The 17,291-nt window shown below is 41.0% G+C and overlaps 1 protein-coding gene across 2 annotated transcripts in view; it reads right to left on the reverse strand.

Annotated features, from left to right (window-relative positions):
• Window positions 1-5,306: 5,306 nt before the first annotated feature.
• mlxip (MLX interacting protein) overlaps window positions 5,307-17,291 on the reverse strand; it is a 28,298-nt gene continuing 16,313 nt past the window's right edge. For both annotated transcript variants that reach the window (XM_080893575.1, XM_080893574.1), the window contains exons 10-17: window positions 16,553-16,659; window positions 15,861-15,969; window positions 15,641-15,774; window positions 15,313-15,420; window positions 15,080-15,207; window positions 12,748-12,871; window positions 9,280-9,409; window positions 5,307-7,325 (exon numbers count right to left, since the gene is read on the reverse strand). In XM_080893575.1, the coding sequence (XP_080749701.1) occupies window positions 7,219-7,325; window positions 9,280-9,409; window positions 12,748-12,871; window positions 15,080-15,207; window positions 15,313-15,420; window positions 15,641-15,774; window positions 15,861-15,969; window positions 16,553-16,659 (947 nt within the window). In that variant the 3' untranslated portion in view covers window positions 5,307-7,218. The remainder of the gene's footprint in view (window positions 7,326-9,279; window positions 9,410-12,747; window positions 12,872-15,079; window positions 15,208-15,312; window positions 15,421-15,640; window positions 15,775-15,860; window positions 15,970-16,552; window positions 16,660-17,291) is intronic.

The following is a 17,291-nucleotide window of genomic DNA, read 5'->3' on the forward strand; positions in this document are numbered from 1 at the left end:
TAACAGGGACTAGGTGACATATCAGTAAATCAGTGAGCTGAAATTATTTGCCGACTTACCGACAGTGATGCGTAATCAGCATCTACAACTGCTTTTAAAATTAAGCAGAAATCTAAAAGTACATTTCTCAGCTTCCTTTTCTAAAGTAAACTGAAAGTTTTGGGGGGCTTTGGCAGCTGGTTTGGAAAAAATAAGGTGAAAATGTAAATTTGCACTTTAGGGAACAATGACAGCCTTTCAACCTTTCTGGCACTGAAGGTGATAAATTGACGGCTGTATTTGAACCGCCTGCAGCTTGTAACTCACTGATTTTCCTGCAGGATGTTCCCGGGGTGCTTCCCAACATCTCCTGCCACACCCTGAACTTTTCGGAGCTGGTCAGGCCAGAGCAGCAGCACCTCACCGCTCACCAGCTCTCGTCCTTCCACAGCCGCATAGCAGATGTGTTAACACTCACCCCAGAGCTGTCATCGCAGCTAAAGGCCATCCGCCAGTCCATGCAGGATGCCGAAAAGCTCTGGACCGGCATGACGGTCTCCCAGACCTACAGTCCACTCTCCTTCAAGGACTTGGATGCCTATGTGTACACCAAGTGCTTGCTGGAGCTTGTGGACAAATGGCTCGGCAAAGCGAAGTTTTGATTTCACTGATTTGTCGGCTGCTAATGTTCTAATTTATTTAAAATATTTATTGAAATCTGATATCCTGGTTGTATTTATTTATTAATAACCAAATTATTTTTTATTAAAGATAAAGGGAAAAGAACTCCAAGTTTTCATTTTTGTTGTATTTATTGTGATTCTGAATACTCTACATCAACCAGAAACAGCAAACAAATGTTGGATAAAAACTTTGCTTCATATTTTTTTTAAAAACCCACGCACATTCTTGTGACTTTAAATCTTTAAAACCAATTGAAATTTAAATACAAGTTATAACGCACATTGATCCAAATACTGTCCCCTGTATCTCAGGGTCTTGTTCATGAGTGAGGGGAGCAAGAGCACAGTAGACGTATTGGTGCTGCGGCTGCAGTGATGTGGACACTGTACCAGTCTGCCGTAGTACCTAGAGAGAGCTGACCGTGAAAAAGCTCTCAATTTACCAGTCGATCTATGTCACCACCCTCACAAGCTGTGGGTACTGATCAAAAGAATGAGATCGCTGATACAAGTAGCAGAAATGACCTTTCTCTGAAGGGTGGATGGCCTCTCCCCTATAGATAGAACGAGGAATATAATCATTAAGAAGGGCTCAGAGCCACTACTCCTCCACAATGAAAGGAGCCAGGTGAGGAGGTTCGGGCATATGAAAAGGATGCTGCCTGGGTGAGGTATTCCGGGCATGTCCCACCGGCAGGAGGCCCCAGGGAGACCCAGGTCACCCTGGAGAGATTATATCTCTCTGCTGGCCTGAAAACATCTTGGCGTTTCCCTGGAAAATCTAGAGGAGGAAGATGGGAAGAGGGAAGTCTGGGCTTCTCTGCTTAGGCTGCTGCCTCTGTAACCCGGTCCCGGATAAGAAAGTGAATTGATGGATGATTAAAAATAATAAAAATAGTTATTACACTCTTTAAGAACTGAGGGGAAATTCCATTGACAAAGTACACTACACAGGTACCTGAATACAGCAAAATAAAAACAAAAGCCCAGTCCACAGAGTTACAGCACAGTCCAGTCCTTGTAACTGTCCAGCAGGCTGTTTCCTGATCTCTTCTCATTCTCAAACAGCAGCCAGACCCACAGGAAATGAGCTGTCCTTCTTCTGCACAGTTCCCGTCTGATATCACTTCCTATGAGCTCCACAAGACTCCAGCATCTGCCCAGTGTATTGTGCAGATGTAATCAGCTGTCAGCCTGTAGTTCCACATTACAGCCACCAAGTGGCCCTAAGCCACCAGCTTCCAGCTGCAGGCTGACTTATCCAGTCATCATTACTCAGTTTGGTCAGTTAACCACTCTTTTAGTCCAGCAAACAAGTCTGGCAGCACATTAGAAATGTACACAACACACTAAAAATCTTTATATTAAGACTAAAAGATCTAAAACAACCAAAGTCAAAGTTTTATATAAATACTTTTAGAAAGCACAGGTAGTTAAATATATTAAATGAAGTTAAATATTCTTCTGCCAGACAAATAAACAATAAGGATCAGCTTTCGATGTAATGATAGTTACTTTTATCTAAATATGATATTTTTTAAAAAGTAATTTTGCTTTTTCTTCTGCCAAGAGAGAGCAGTGCAACTTAGCCAAAGGACACAGACTGGAGCACGAATGATTAAAAATTAAATCTATTTTTAATTCACCCCTCAACAATACAGGGACTAACTACACATGGCTAACACTTAGATGGTGTCAGGATCTCATCTCTACTTTTGATATCTGATATGGTTCTGTTGGCTTCATCAGGTGGTGGCCTCCAGCTCGCTCTGGAGCAGTCACAGCCGAGTGAGAAACGGTGTGAATGAGAATTAGCACCTCCAAGTCTGAGGCCACGGTCCTCAGCCAGAAAAGGGTGGACTGCCCACTCCAAGTCAGGGACGAGTAACTGCCCCAAGTGGAGGAGTTTAAGTATCTCAGGGTCTTGTTCACGAGTGTGGGGATGTCAAATGCTTGAACCACCTCAACTGGTTCCTTTCGATGTAGAGGAGTAGTGGCTTTACTCTGAGCCCCTGCCAGATGGCCAAACTCCTCACCCTATATATATCTATAAGGGAAGGGCTAGCCACCCTTGGGACCCAACTTATTGCTGGCTATGCAGACCAAGCTCTTGCAACAATTGTATAGGGATCGAATGGCCCGTAGCAATGGGTCAGAGACCCCATACATGCCTTCTCCAAGTCCACAAAACACATGCAGACTGGTTGGGCAAACTCACATGCACCCTTAAGTATCCTCAAGAGGTTAAAAAGTTTATCCAGTGTTCCACAACCAGGACAAAAACCGCATTGTTCCTCCTGAATCGGCTGCCTCCGAAGTCCCACAGGCTAACCCAGCCCGATAGGACTTGAGTGGTGAAGTCTCCCAATAAGACGACAGGTGGAGTCGTCAGGTGGAGCACCCACTACTCTGAACTGTCATTCAGCGCATGGGTCCAGGGAACAAATCCTTGCGTCCACCAGGAAAAACTCCAATGTAAGGGAGCAAGCTGAGGGGACACTAAGATAAGACACCCACCCCAGCCTGCCACCTGTCACCAAGGGCAACTCCAGGCTGAGACAGAGATCAGCCCCTCTCCAGGAGACTGGTTCCGGAGCCCAAACCGTGTATTGAGGTGAGCCCGACTATATTTAGCCAGTACCTCTCAACCTCACACATTAGCTCAGGCTCCTTCCCTTCCCTTCCCTTTGAAGCAGATGGCCTACATAAGCAGAAGACTATACTGTGTGCCAGTCCTGTCAGCTGCGAACAGGAAACTTAGGCAACAATTCATACAGGCTCACCAAAACTGGACAATAGGAGACTGGAAAAAACGCTGGTCTGATGAGTCTTGAGTTGCAGGATCCAGATGGTAGGGTCAGGATTTGGTGGATTCATCCTGCTTTGTATCTGGCTTTTGGTGATGTGATGATGTGGGGATAGGTTCTTGCCACAATTTGGGCCTCTTAGTAGCAGCTGAGAATCATACGCTGGCCTTAAAGGACAATGGTAAAGGTCAAAGATAGAAAAAAAATTGCATTCTAGCTAACCCTGAAACAGTTTTGGCATTTTTTTAAAGAGTTACTTATTTGATTTTACATGAGAGATCACAGGAAATAAGATTAAACGAGGGTAAAGCACAAAGGTACCCACCTTTAATTCTTGTTTGTACACTTTTCTTGTTTTGTCCAGTTATTACAGATTTAATCTGTTTTGGTTGACTACCTGTTACGGGAAGTGTCGATGTTTTGTGTTTTCTTTTGAAGAAATTTCTTTACAAAGGAAAGCCCCAGCAGAAAAACACTGACTCCTAAAATTCTTGCTCTGAAAGCCACACCCAAAGGAAAAGAATGATCTTTCTCTGAAGTGAGGCTGTGTCATTTGAAAGCAGGCTGCAGCTCGACTCGAGTTTTTGGTCGGCAAACTTGCTCAGTGTAATCAATCTAATTAATCTCCACTGTGTTCCCTTTCATGCTGCTGCTGCAGTCCTTATCTTCTTCTGCCTGCTGGCTGTGAAAGCAAACTGTGAGGCTGTTGGAAACAGGGCAGCCGAGCGTGCCTTGAATGCCAGCATCCGGATGATTAGGGTGAAGATACGTAGCGCGCTGGAGCACTTGGTAAGGCTTCTGATGCTTACAAAGATCATTAGTATTACATAATGAGGGAAGAATTTAGACTTTATAAAAGAAACTGATGTTTTTAACTTGATTCTGTCTCTGCTGAAACTAAACTGAGCTGGTAAACGGTGTTTTAAAGAGAGGTTATAGGTAGTCCACCACTGGTTTAGTAAATTAAAGCTTTTATAGTCATATCAGGTTATTTGAGGTGCATACACTGGTATTAGGATGTTACAAGCAATACCAGTTGTAGGCTGTGCTCCCTTGATTATATGGACATGAGGAGCTGGTGACACCACAGACCATGAGTGTATGTTGATGCTTTAAAGGCATTATCAAGACTTTTGCTCTATTTTTAGCAGCTGGTTTTAAAAAAAATGTAAACATAACTTTACATTAGAAAACAAAGAAAGGCATAATAAACTCTTCCTGGGACTGAAAGTGATGAATTAAGAGCTGTATTTGAACCGTCTGTCAGTTTCAAATTCTTCTGTGGATCATTTGCATGCGTTTGTGTTACAAAAATAACAACACATCATCATCAGTTTCACACAAACAGCGATGAGTAGTTACTGAGTTGTATGTTCATGGATTCTCCTGCAGGATGCTTTTGGACTGCTTCCCAACATCACCTGCTTCACCCTGAACATTTCAGAGCTGATCAAGCCGGAGCAGCGGCACCTCACCGCTCATCAGCTAAGCTCCTTCGAGTGCTACATGGCAAAGGTGTCAAAGTTCACCCCGGAGCTGTCGTCACAGCTGCACTACATCTGCCAGATCATACGTGATGTGGTGCATCTCTGGACCGGCAATACGGTCTCCCACACAGACTACCCTCCTTCAAGCAGGACTTGGACAGCTATGTGTACACCAAGTGCTTGCTGGAGCTTGTGGACGAATGGCTCGGCAAAGCTACGTTTAGAATTCACTGATTGGTCGGCTACTAATGTTCTCTTTTATTGAAAATATTTAGTTAAATCTGATACCTGGTCATGGATTCTATTGAGCAAATGTTTTGTATTGAAATTAAAGTGATGAGAAGACAAAGTTTTCAGTTTTGTTGTATTTATTGTGATTCTGAATCATTTAAGGCATTTTCCATCATGTTACATGTAGACATTTGGGAAGAGCACAAAGAAACAGTCGTATCCAGCATAAGAAAATATCTTTTCTTCATAAAACCAACAATACAATACTAAATGTTGGGAGTCGAACATAAGCAGATCCAATCTGCGTCATCCTGTACATCATCCAAAACAAATCCACACAAAGAAACACAAAAGTAAAGATCACTAGAGAGAGAGAAGGAAAGAAAACGGTGTAATACAGGAGAGAAACGGCACAGAGACATCATCAAAAGAGGAGAAACAACTACAAAACTATTTAAAGAGAAAGCCTAGCTGCATTCAGAGGTGCATCTTCATCATCAAATAGTAGTAAATCATATCTGAACTCTAGATATTTGACTCGCAACACCAAACTGTTCATTTAAGTGTTCATCACTGCATTCTCCATTTTTTGTGAACTGAGCAGCCTACAGAGGAACACAAGAGCACAACTTCCCCTATAAAAGACTCGTGCAATCCAATCATAAATAAAAAAAAAGAAAAGAACTGCACACACAAAAAGCTGCACATTCATCTATTAAACATGGTGCGTTGTGCTACTGTAAACTCAGTTGTTCTGCACAATAAAAGAAAAAAAAAACAAACTCACAACATCTGCCTGAGGAGTGCTGAACCACAAAAGAAGACAGAGACGAATCCGCTGGCAAAGATCACATGCAGGCACACTTTGACCTCAAGGCTGCCAGCTGCACTCACAGTGTCTAACCCTCAAGCTCTCCACAAAGCAGAGTACTCCATAAAAACATTATGCCAGTAACACAACAGACTGAGAATACTCTTGGATATGGCTTTGGGTGTGTTTCTTTGCGCTTCCTCCAATGCATTGCTTTTTATCTGTGTTTGCTTTGAACACGTGTACCCGTGAGAAGGAAAGAAACAGCATATAAGTGAAACCTGTACCCTTACAGACAGTACGTGTTCCTGCTGAGAAGGATCCTGGCTCGACTTGTTCTTAGATGATTAGCGTAGCCCTGAGTGATCAGTAAAGAACCAGAAAGACCCCTACTGCACACTGAAGATCCTGTAACACTGTAGATGCGGGAATATACAGTAGTGTATGCAAAATCTGTACTGCTAGTTCAGTTACGCGTCTTGTGGGCGCTGACAGTAATGTTGCGGCATCGTGCTGCGGCCTGCAACGTTCATCCTTGTGTTGTTTGCAGGTGAGCTCAGTAGAAATGGGCAGAGCAGGGACGGAAAAAAAACTGCTATGAACAAGATAACATTCACCTGAGTAAACAAGGGACGGTGAACAGAACAGGACAGGCAAATTCCAACATATAAGTATTCAACTTTAATATATTTCAATCTCCTCAATGGGAGGCGTTTGAACCTCCAAATAAAATAAATTGTACTTCTAGCTAGATTAAAAAAAACAAAACAAAACAAAAAAACATCTGATAATCTTGTGAAAGGAAAGAAATGATGTCCTTATACTGCATAAGAGAACAAACTTCACATTCAGCATTTCCCTTTTTGAAACACAATCTTGCGACTTAACATTTTTTAAATGTAACTTAAATTTAAATACAAGTTGTTGCTTTCAAGACATAAAAACAACATGGGCCAGCTTCTAATACACTAAAAGAGGAAAATCATCTGAAAGTTAAAGATAGTCATAGTTACTTCTATTTAAATATGATTAAAAAGTCATTTTTGCACTCATTTTGTTTGGTGCACCATGTGTCTCGTTCCCAAAAGTCAAACATAGTCTCTTTTCTGGGATTTGTGGAAGACTGAGCTTGCTGAAAGGCTACAAGGCAAACCAGTGATATGTTATGATGGTTAAAAAAAAAAAGTTCAGGTGGCTTCTGGGTCACTTCCAGGAGGAATCTAAGAGTTTGTTTGTGTTACGGCCTGGATGGCTTCTTCAGGGAGCACGGATGGATCGCTGAGAATGGACGTGGTAGTGCACAGCTGGCGAAGAGTACTTAGGACCACTGAAAAACAAGCCCAAATGAATTGCATTAAAACAAATGGTTGATATTTGCACAAACAGATGCCCGTGTGCTTTCCATTTAGAGCCGCATGTAGTTTGCTCTGATTTAATCTGAGTTTTGGTTGACTGCATGACCTGGTCAAATTCAAATCAAGCATCAGCATAAAGAAGGTGATTTTAAGTCACTTTGAATGTGACATGGTCATTGGTGCCACACTAACTGGTGTTAATATCACAAAAACCGCTGGGATTTGCCTCTAACCAATCATCTCATACAGAGAACAAACTATAAAATACTACAGAGAGTGAGCGGCTTGTTGATGCCAGAGGTCAGAAGAGAATGACCAATCTGCTGTGAGCTGATTGAAAAGCAAAAGTAATTTATACAGCCACTGGTTATAGCCGATGTATGCAGCACTTTTGAAGCAGATGAACTCCAGCAGCAGAAGATCATATGTAGTGCCACTTCTGTCAGCTAACAGGAAACTGAGGCTACAGTTCACAAAGACTCTCACAAAAACTGGAGAAAAATGTTGCCTGGCGTGATGCATCTTGATTTCTGCTGCAGTATTTTTACAGTAGGGTCAGAATTTGGTACAAACAACAAGAAAACCAGCTTCATGTCCTGCCTTGCTCCAATGGATCAGTTGTGGTCTAATGATGGGGATGTTGTAGACATATTCTTGGCACACTTTGGGCCCCTTACTACCATTTGAGCATCATTTAAACTTCTCAGCCTCCATTAGTATCGTTGCTGACTATGTCTACCTGTAGGGGATGTTTCTCATGGCATGTAGACTCTAAAATGATATATACTGGTATACACTATATACTTGTACTACAGTGCTTTATATTTTAGGGAGTGCCCATGTTAAGCAGTCGAAACATACACAAATTATTTGTGACCAGTATACTTAGGTCAGGTTTGTGACATATTGGTAGATTATAGCTTTGACAGCCCAAACTGAAGTCTGAAGTTACCATAAATTAGTGAAATTGATAACTTTGGCATTACAACTCCTTTAAAGCCATAAAAATATCAAGGAGGACTAATTGCATTTTGCTGCAAAGCTGGCATAACAACCATGATCCTGACGCTTTAACCTGACCTTGGCCATAAAGCTGTCAAAATGAGCTATAAAGATGATGGACGATGAGGTCTGGGAAAGTTGTGTAAACTGACACATTGATCAAAGTAAGACATGAATAAATACATCTAATGTGTAACTGTTTTTAAAGAGAATGATTTCACACAAATTGGGAAAAATTTAATCAAAGTGGAAATTAAAGTCAAATTTTGGGAGCTTACATAACAAAAAGAGGAGAAGCCGTAGATGCCTCTCAATATAAAGGAGCCTCAGCCCTGACAAGTGTGGGTATGTTTGTCTTCATCTTTCATCTGTCTGTCTGCTGTTGGCACTTAAGGCGCTACACCCCGGGGATTGCTTTGCGTTGTCTTGCTGTTCTGTGTGTTGTGATGCTGTCATGCTGTTTATAAGACTGTTGTGACCTCTGTGTACCCATCTTCTTAAGACTGCTTCCAACAGCATAACACGCCATGTCACAAATCTCAAAAAGTTGCCTCTGTTCATCAGGACGTAGCATTTTTAGTGGAAGAAAATGCTATGTAATAATCAGATGCACTCATTGTAATTACAACAAAGTTACTGTGATTACCCCTCAAGTGAGTTATCATATCGTTCAAAAACTGTGCTACAATGTTGAATTTCCTGTTGTGTCATGGTTGTGTGATTTCTGATTAAAAGGCAGGAATATACAGAGATGGTGAAAGATAGGGCATAGTCAAAGCTGTGCAGATGGAAGAAAGTCCCTTTGGGGTCAAAAATCATCCAAAAGTGCTGATCCACTTCTCTTGCAAACAGTAGGTGGAATGAAGACGTAAAGGACTTTCCCCCCCCACTTGTATGTCAGAGCATGTCGGTTATTTTACTTACTGGGTCTGAGTGCTGGAAGCGAGCAGTGACGATCCAGCCATTGCAGCGTGGTCTGACAAAGCTCTGCTCTGCTTGCTGTTGACACCATCCCATTGAAAGAATCAAAAAGAGGCTTGATAATGATGCTGAACTGAATGTATGACAGTCAAGGAGGAACTTTAAATCTGATTACACAACTTATCAAAATAGGCTTTAAATGTAAAAGGCCAAGAGGTATTAAAAATGCAGTGTGTGGTTTTGATACAGTTGAAGTCTTATTATCAACCCTACTACATTATTGACCTGGAGAGCAAAGGTAAATAAATACCTGAAGGTTTCCCTACTAGGATGCTAGGTTCTCTCTCACACACATATATACATAATACAGGGTTATTAAGATATATACTGAGACAAACAAGCTGATCTACACTACAGCAGCAGTGATCAATGAGATGCTTGGCTACAAGTTGAACATCCACAAGGAGCAGTACCCTCCATTGGAGAAGGAGAGTGGTTAGCCAACTATCAGAACTGCAGGGAGGTACTTAAGAAGTACAGCGAGCTGTCCATACCTAACACTTTGGAAACTGCCAAGAAAAGACTCACAACTTTGGCCAGCTGCTTGAAGAGGTAAACCAGAGAGATAGAAGGCAGAGAATAAAGTAGCTGTTCTCCACAGAACCAGCCAAGGTGTACTTTCAGTGGCAAGGGAACAATATGAGAGCAGCACCACCAAGGCTGGAGACGGAACAATACTGGAAGAGCATATGGGTAGCAAAGCTCATTGGCTAATGAATTTAAGAGAAGACTAGAAGAATAGATTACAAGAAGGCCGATGACTCAATGTCCCACACTTGGATCCTGGAATGCCTAGAACTATACAAGATCAACAGGACCCTAAGAGCCTTCATCAGGAACTCAATGGGGATGCATCTGCATCGGCCTGAACCCCCTCAGTGAGATCATTGACAAGACTGGCTACTAGGGTTGGGTGATTGGACGAATATATCAACTATCGGTGATCGTTTTCACAAGGGCGATTTATTCATTTATTTGCCCATGAGCAAGTTTGCTAATGATGATGGAGCTAATAGAAGCAGTCAACAAAAAAAATAAAAATAAATAATAGCGCTGTTTTAACAGCACCCTCTTTTATTCGTGAGCAAATGCACCTTCCTCAGAGTGCGCCCAAATGCTTGTTGATGGAGATGGGTTTAGCGCGTTAAAATTTTTAATCATGTTAATTGTGATGACCGCATTAATGCTGCGCCAACGCTGACAGCCCCAATTTTTCTGGGGAAATTAGTTCATCCATGTTTGGACTTCTTCTGTATTATAAACATGAAATCAGTCTGTGCATGATTACACGGAGGATATGTGCATGCGCGAATATATCGCCCATCATCGATTATTGGACTGACAATTGTCGGCTGGAAAATTTTTATATATCGCCCAAACCTACAGGCTACAAATACTGACTGTGGAATGGAGCAGTTTTCAGCCACCTCCTGTATGGATGACATCAAGCTGTATGCCGAGAGTGAACAAGACATCAATTCACTGATCCACACCACCAGGATATACAGCAGTGACATCGGAATGTTGTCCGGCCTGAAGAAAAGTAGTTTGATGATAACATAGAGAGGGAAGGTAGTAAGAACTGAGGGGGTAATAACACCTATGCCCTGCCTGTGATCAGACCCTGCTGGGATAATAAGCTGGCCAGAGGAGGAGATAGAAGCCACTGATATCAAGAAAAGGAAGCTCCTTACCATGCATGCATGCATGCAGGGTTTCACCTCATGTCCAGCATCCTGAGGCTGTATGCCAAGCAGAAGGAAGGAGGCTGGGGACTGGTGAGTGTCAGCACCACAGTCCAGGATGAGGCAACTAACATCCATGGCAAACAGAAGGAGACAGCTTATAATGACAGATGTAGCAGTTCCGAATGACAGCAACATCAGGAACACAAGAAACTTAAGAAATTCCAAGGGCTCAGAGAAGGGCGGGAAGATGTGGAGGGTGAAGGTTACAGTGGCCCAGCAGTTATGGGAGACCTAACATCCGAAATAGAAAAAGTAAATAGACCTCCCCTTTTCTCTTTCACATCCTGACTGAACAGTCTCCACTGGTTTTAAAAATAATAAACATCCTAACAGCTGAACAGTTTTAGTGGCTCGCTTTCTTTCCCATGTTTTGGCTCAGAACTGTAGTTTGTCCTGGACTGGAGTCAGAGCCATTCATACACATGTGGAGGTGGTCATTTGTGAGCCTGGAGCAATATTTAGTTTGATTATATTCACTTTGTAGAAAACCTTGCATTTGTGTGTCAAGTCAAATACAGTGGAATAGTCACTTTTTACAAACTGCTCCTTCAGGATCACATTTGTTAGGAGATCGCCTGATTGGATGTGTAGAAGTCCAGCATTCAGCCATTTAATCCTCTATTTTCACTGTCCAATGTTTTTGTTTTTTGCACCAGCACCATTTGTTACTTATTTTTCTCTCCGTTTTCTTTGTCTCGGCCTTCTCCAGCACAGTCGTCTGTATCACTCCCTGTCTTTTTTCTATATTTGTCACTTTCTTTTCACTGTCTTTTCAGCTGTTGGCACTGCAGAGTCCCCGTGTGTATCCCCCGGAATGCACAGAGTTGATTGGCTAAACGATATCATGTGAGATAGCTAAGTCACATCCGATTGTTCTGCGTGTTTCTTCAGCCACTGAACCACTGCTGTAAAGACCAGAAAACCTGCACCAGTTAAAACAGAAGCATCCCATCAGGTTTTAAATCTGTTTTGGATATAGGTCCGGGTCCGAATGGGCCTGAAAAGCAGCCCGCATGCTAGTAACCTGCACTACAGCAACAGGGCTAAAACACAAGAAACTTTATCTGGGATAATTACTGCTCCTAAAAACAAACTCCCTGCTTCAGAGTCACTGGTGATAAATTAGAAGAAACCAGACAAACGCAAGGAATTTATTTTCTTTGGGTCTTTTCTTAATAATTGAGAAATTTTTAAGGGGAGAGGAGGTGCAACTGTAGAATATTAAACTGAATAAATAAATAAAGATTCCCCTTCACATAATACAAAGTCAATACAGATCTATAAACTCTTCTGGTCTTGTGTGAGGGGAGGCTAATTGGACTCTGGTAGATAACAAACAAACCAATCCCTCTGCTATCTGATACAACACAGTACCTATTTATTTTAGGTTATTTATATATGAATACTTTTAATATTTCATGGACTGAAAACTTTGAAATTTAAAAGCTGTATGAGGCACCAGTTTTATCTAAACCCTTCTTAAGAAAATAACTTACGCGTAACTTCTCCTGTCGGAAGCCTGCTTCTGCCTCTGCTGTGTATTTCCTGCAACTTATCATTCAGATCTCAGTGAGGTGCCTCTCTTTCTAGTTTCAAGTGGGAGACACAAAAGCCTCCCTCAAAAAATAAAAACTGTTACATCAGCTAGCTTGTAGAAGGATACAATCCAGAACTTCCAGTTCTGAAGTGTGCGGTTCTTCACATATTCATTAAACTTCTCTTGCATGTGGTCGAGGCGATGTCGTCTCATCGGTACGCCCGTAACAGGAAGCTGCTCCTGACACAAGCTGCAGTGAGGAAAGATTTCAGAGTTAATACATCAGATCGCTGTGCATGTTTAGTACTGTACTGTGCATAAGTCTCGAGCCACTCTTTACTTCCTTACATTTTGGTCGGTGCAGCAATGTACTGAAACCTGTGCAAACATACCGTATTTTTCGGACCATAAGGCGCACCGGATTATAAGGTGCATTAAGTGAAACAAAACAGTCAGATAAATCAAATTTTACTCAACTCATTCTTCTTGCTTCCTCCACTTCTGTACCATTGATTAATTAATATTGAATTCTCTCACAGCTGCTCTATTCCCATGTCGGTGCAGTATATTAATGACTAACTTCTAGTGGTGTGTGGATCGATACTGAAATATTGATTCCTCCGATACCACTTATTTATGTTCCAGAATCGATTCTCATATTAAAATATCAATATTTTACTAATTTGGGGTAAATTTTTAGTTTATCATTAACAGGAACACAGTGGAAAGAAACTATATCATTTGGATCGTCTAACTTGGAAGGAACTACTTCCTCTTCTGCCTTTCATGGTCATATGCGAAATACGGTTGTATAAATGTGTCGCAGCCCCTTGGCGTGCACACTCACAACAACGGCTGAGCGTAAACAGTGTCATGTGTGGACGTATTTTACCTTCACAAACAGCCAAGACGTGGTTTGCGATACATGTGGCAAGACAGTGAGGTGTTGTGGCAACACCACTAACCTCGTCAAACACCTCAGAGTAAATCATATCACAGAATATGAGAAACTTATGTTGAGGTGAACTGGAGAGGAGTGGGACAGGTCCCGCTAGGGCGAGACAGACATCTCTTGCGGAGTCCTATAGTGCTGCAGGCAGGCAACGTGTTCAAATACACAACCTCAGGTTTTTTATGTCTGTATGATAATTCTGCATTATTAAGCAATAAGAACAAGTAGTCTGATGTCCTGTGACCATTATGAAGCCATAATTTAAAATATAGTGGTCCCTCGTTTATCGCAGGAGTTACGTTCCAAAAATAACCTGTCATAGGTGAAATCCACTGCGTTATAGCGAGGGACCACTGTACAATAAAACATTACGTTTTTGTATAAAGTATCAGATCAGTATCGTGGATACCACCCTGAAATTTTCTTGGTATCGGATCTGAAAGGAAAACAGTACATCACTACTAATCTCATATTGTGGATGGATTATCTCAGTTGTTCTACTGACTGAAGTTTGGTCCGTTTACAGAATCCTACCATGTGATTGCATTTGTCCCTAAACATCAGGAACCCTCACGCTAGCTTTTATAGAGTGGAAAAAAGTTAGCGTTTATCCTCCAGCTTCACTGTGTTTATGTTATGCTAACGTAGCTGTGTCGCCAGCGATTACGTAGCACATCATTTAGACGGTGATGCCACAGTGTTCGTTTGACTTTGGGACCTGAAACAGACGGAGTTTTGGACCCAGATTACTCCACGAGACTCCTGACTACGGTAGTCATAATGCTCCGGCAATCCACCAAGCTGCATCGGCACATTCAGCAGTGTGTTTGGGATCACTGTTATGATGAAAAAGCTGTTGCTAATTAGATACAGTGGTGTGAAAAAGTGTTTACCCCCTTCCTGATTTTCTCTTTTTTGTGTTTGCCACACTTAAAGGTTTCAAATGTAAATTTTAGACAAAGACTACATAAGTAAACCCAAAATGCATTTTCTAAATGAAGATGTTTATTATTAAGGGGGGGGGGGGGGGGGGACCTACACATGGCCCTGTGTGAAAAAGTGATTGCTAAACAACTTTTTCATTTTTTAATGATATGACTTGGTTAGACTGTATTATCTAAGTCATAACAAACAAAAAAGGGGATCAAATAATTTATTTTTAGTGACAAAGTGCCTAAAGACACAATTTAAAACTGATTATTTTTAAAGTTGTAGGCGCTTGATTCAGGTACCTTTGTATCCTTGAATGATTCATAGTTCAGCGTTAAGTAGCTTAAACAAATAAAACATGGCTCTGAAAATGGTCATGTGCAAGAACTGGACTGAAAAAATGTGAAAAAGCAGCCAATGTCCAAAGATAAACTTTGAAAAAACATCAAAAATCCAGGAGAACTATTACTCAAGACCACTGTAAAAACTCTGGCTCCTTAGAAGAAAAATTGAAATATAAAAGACTTGTGCACAGTGCTCAATGTTTAAGACATGATACAAAATGTTTAAACATACCTAATGGAGGTGTTGAGCTCCTCAATCTCCTCTCGTAGTCTCTTAACTTCGTCCTGCATTTGTTGCCTTTCCTGCTGGAGCTTCATAATGTGCTCCACTGTCTTCTGTAACGTCACTGCATTACTGATCTAAAAGCACAAAGTTAATAAATATGTTTTTAATTAACAAATCAGGCATTAGAGGCAAACATGGTTCTGGACATTTCATGATAACATACAGGTACGCCTGCTTACATTTGATTGGGACTTTAGAGCAGGAACCAGGTTGCAGAGTGTCTTAAAGCCAATATTTATGTTTGATCGCCTCTTTTGCTCAGCAGATATGTGTGTGGTCCTCCGGATCTGTCATACAACAGCACAAAGGATTAGACAGTATTATGGAGATTGTATGCAATGTTAAAAAGAAACATCGGAAATGCCCCATGACGGTGTAATCCGTGCATTAAGGTCAATCTCAGTTAATTAAGATGTTTTACATGTAAAGTTGGATTTCAGTCCTATTCAAACATGATCAAACTTATTTAAGTTTGAGTTTTATGTTTGAAAACACACGAATACAAACCTGAGGTTGCTCGTTCTTCACCAAAACTGGACTGGTACTGCTGATTAATGACTGTGGGCTGGGTAACGACTGTGGGCTAGGAACCTGATCTAACCCGCAGGGCGACCTTTGTCCAGATTGTGGCTGATTAGGAACTGAAAAGAAAAGGAACAAAAAACAAAACAGGTTTTAACACGTTGTGGAGGTGAAGTTTAAAGTAACTTTCTGAATTAATTCTCACCAACACTGCAGGAACCCTTCTGATTTTTGCGGCTAGAGGAAAATGATTTTTCTTTGGGAACAATCGTCTGAGACTTCTGAGGCTGAGGCACGACGTGAAATCCAGATGCCTGAGATACATGAAAATATCCAAAAAATAAATATAAAAACATGAAAGAAACTTTGCAATAAATATCAATCCTCTTTACTTAAAGAAAAAATAAAAAATAAAAATAAAAAAGACGGCCTTCGAACAAATTTCACAAATATACAGGTGCCAGACCAGTTAAGGATTTAAAAACGTGGCAATTAGTGTGGCAAGAGATGTGTGCGTAAACAAATACCTGCAAACACTATAAAGAAGAGTGTAAATTAATCCACAAAGATATGAGACACTGAAGATGGCACAGAAAATGTACTTTAGGTTATTGCTGCTAAATGTGATTCTGCAAGCTATAGAATCACATTTCTCACACTGCTTCTGCATTTTGGTTACATTTTTCCAAAATAAATTATCAAACAACATGATTTCTCATGTCTTGTTGTTCATCTGAGGTTGTACTTACCTAATTTTTAAGACATGGTAAAAATTAGATTTGTTTTGTTATAATATGATATAAAACCTTACAATTTATAAGGGGCACATTTATTTATTTATTTATTCATTTAACAAAACTGTAGGAAATAAATTCAAACAATAAGCTGCAAACATACCGGTCCAAGAGCAGGAGAAGTGATGACCACACCTGTGTTAGGGACCAAATCTGCTTTCAGTGGTGTGGGTGTAACAATCACAGCATTGGCATGACCTGGGAAAGGGCCTGAGAGGATTTACACACACATACACAAATGTTACAGAGTGATCTGAAAGCTCTGTGGGAAATCTAATCATAGGATGTATATAAAATATGGTTGTAGCCACATTAACCTCGCTCATTGGTTTGTGGACAGGAGCTCTTGAGGCTTTTTGAAACCAAATGTGACAAACTGTGGATGTGACCTAGAAACTAGGGTACAGTTTTTGCTTATCTATTATCTTCTTTTCAATCAAAAGACAACCTCACTCTACTGCCTAAACCCAGATCTTTACTCTTTTTGACTCTAACGGAGACCCAAGTTTAGTGTAGTTTAACTTTTTATCGTCATTGTACTTTGCACAATAGTACTGTGGTGGATTTTTGTATGATAACTATGTAACTATATACACTATATATCTATGTGCACTGAACATATATATTTTAACTTTCATGTAGAGTCTTAAGCACAAGACATTTTGCTTCACCATGGTATATTAAGGTGGTACAGTAACAGGGCAGTTAATGTAAGGGGAGAGTTGTCCTGAATAATTTACTCTCCGGTAACTAACCTTCCCTAATACACACTCAACGTCTTTCATGCAGCACAACCAAAACAGTAACATTGTAACAGAGATCCTGAACACATCACGATAAAA

Source organism: Rhamphochromis sp. 'chilingali', assembly GCF_963969265.1.
Source record: "Rhamphochromis sp. 'chilingali' genome assembly, chromosome: 10".
Lineage (NCBI taxonomy): Eukaryota > Metazoa > Chordata > Actinopteri > Cichliformes > Cichlidae > Rhamphochromis > Rhamphochromis sp. 'chilingali'.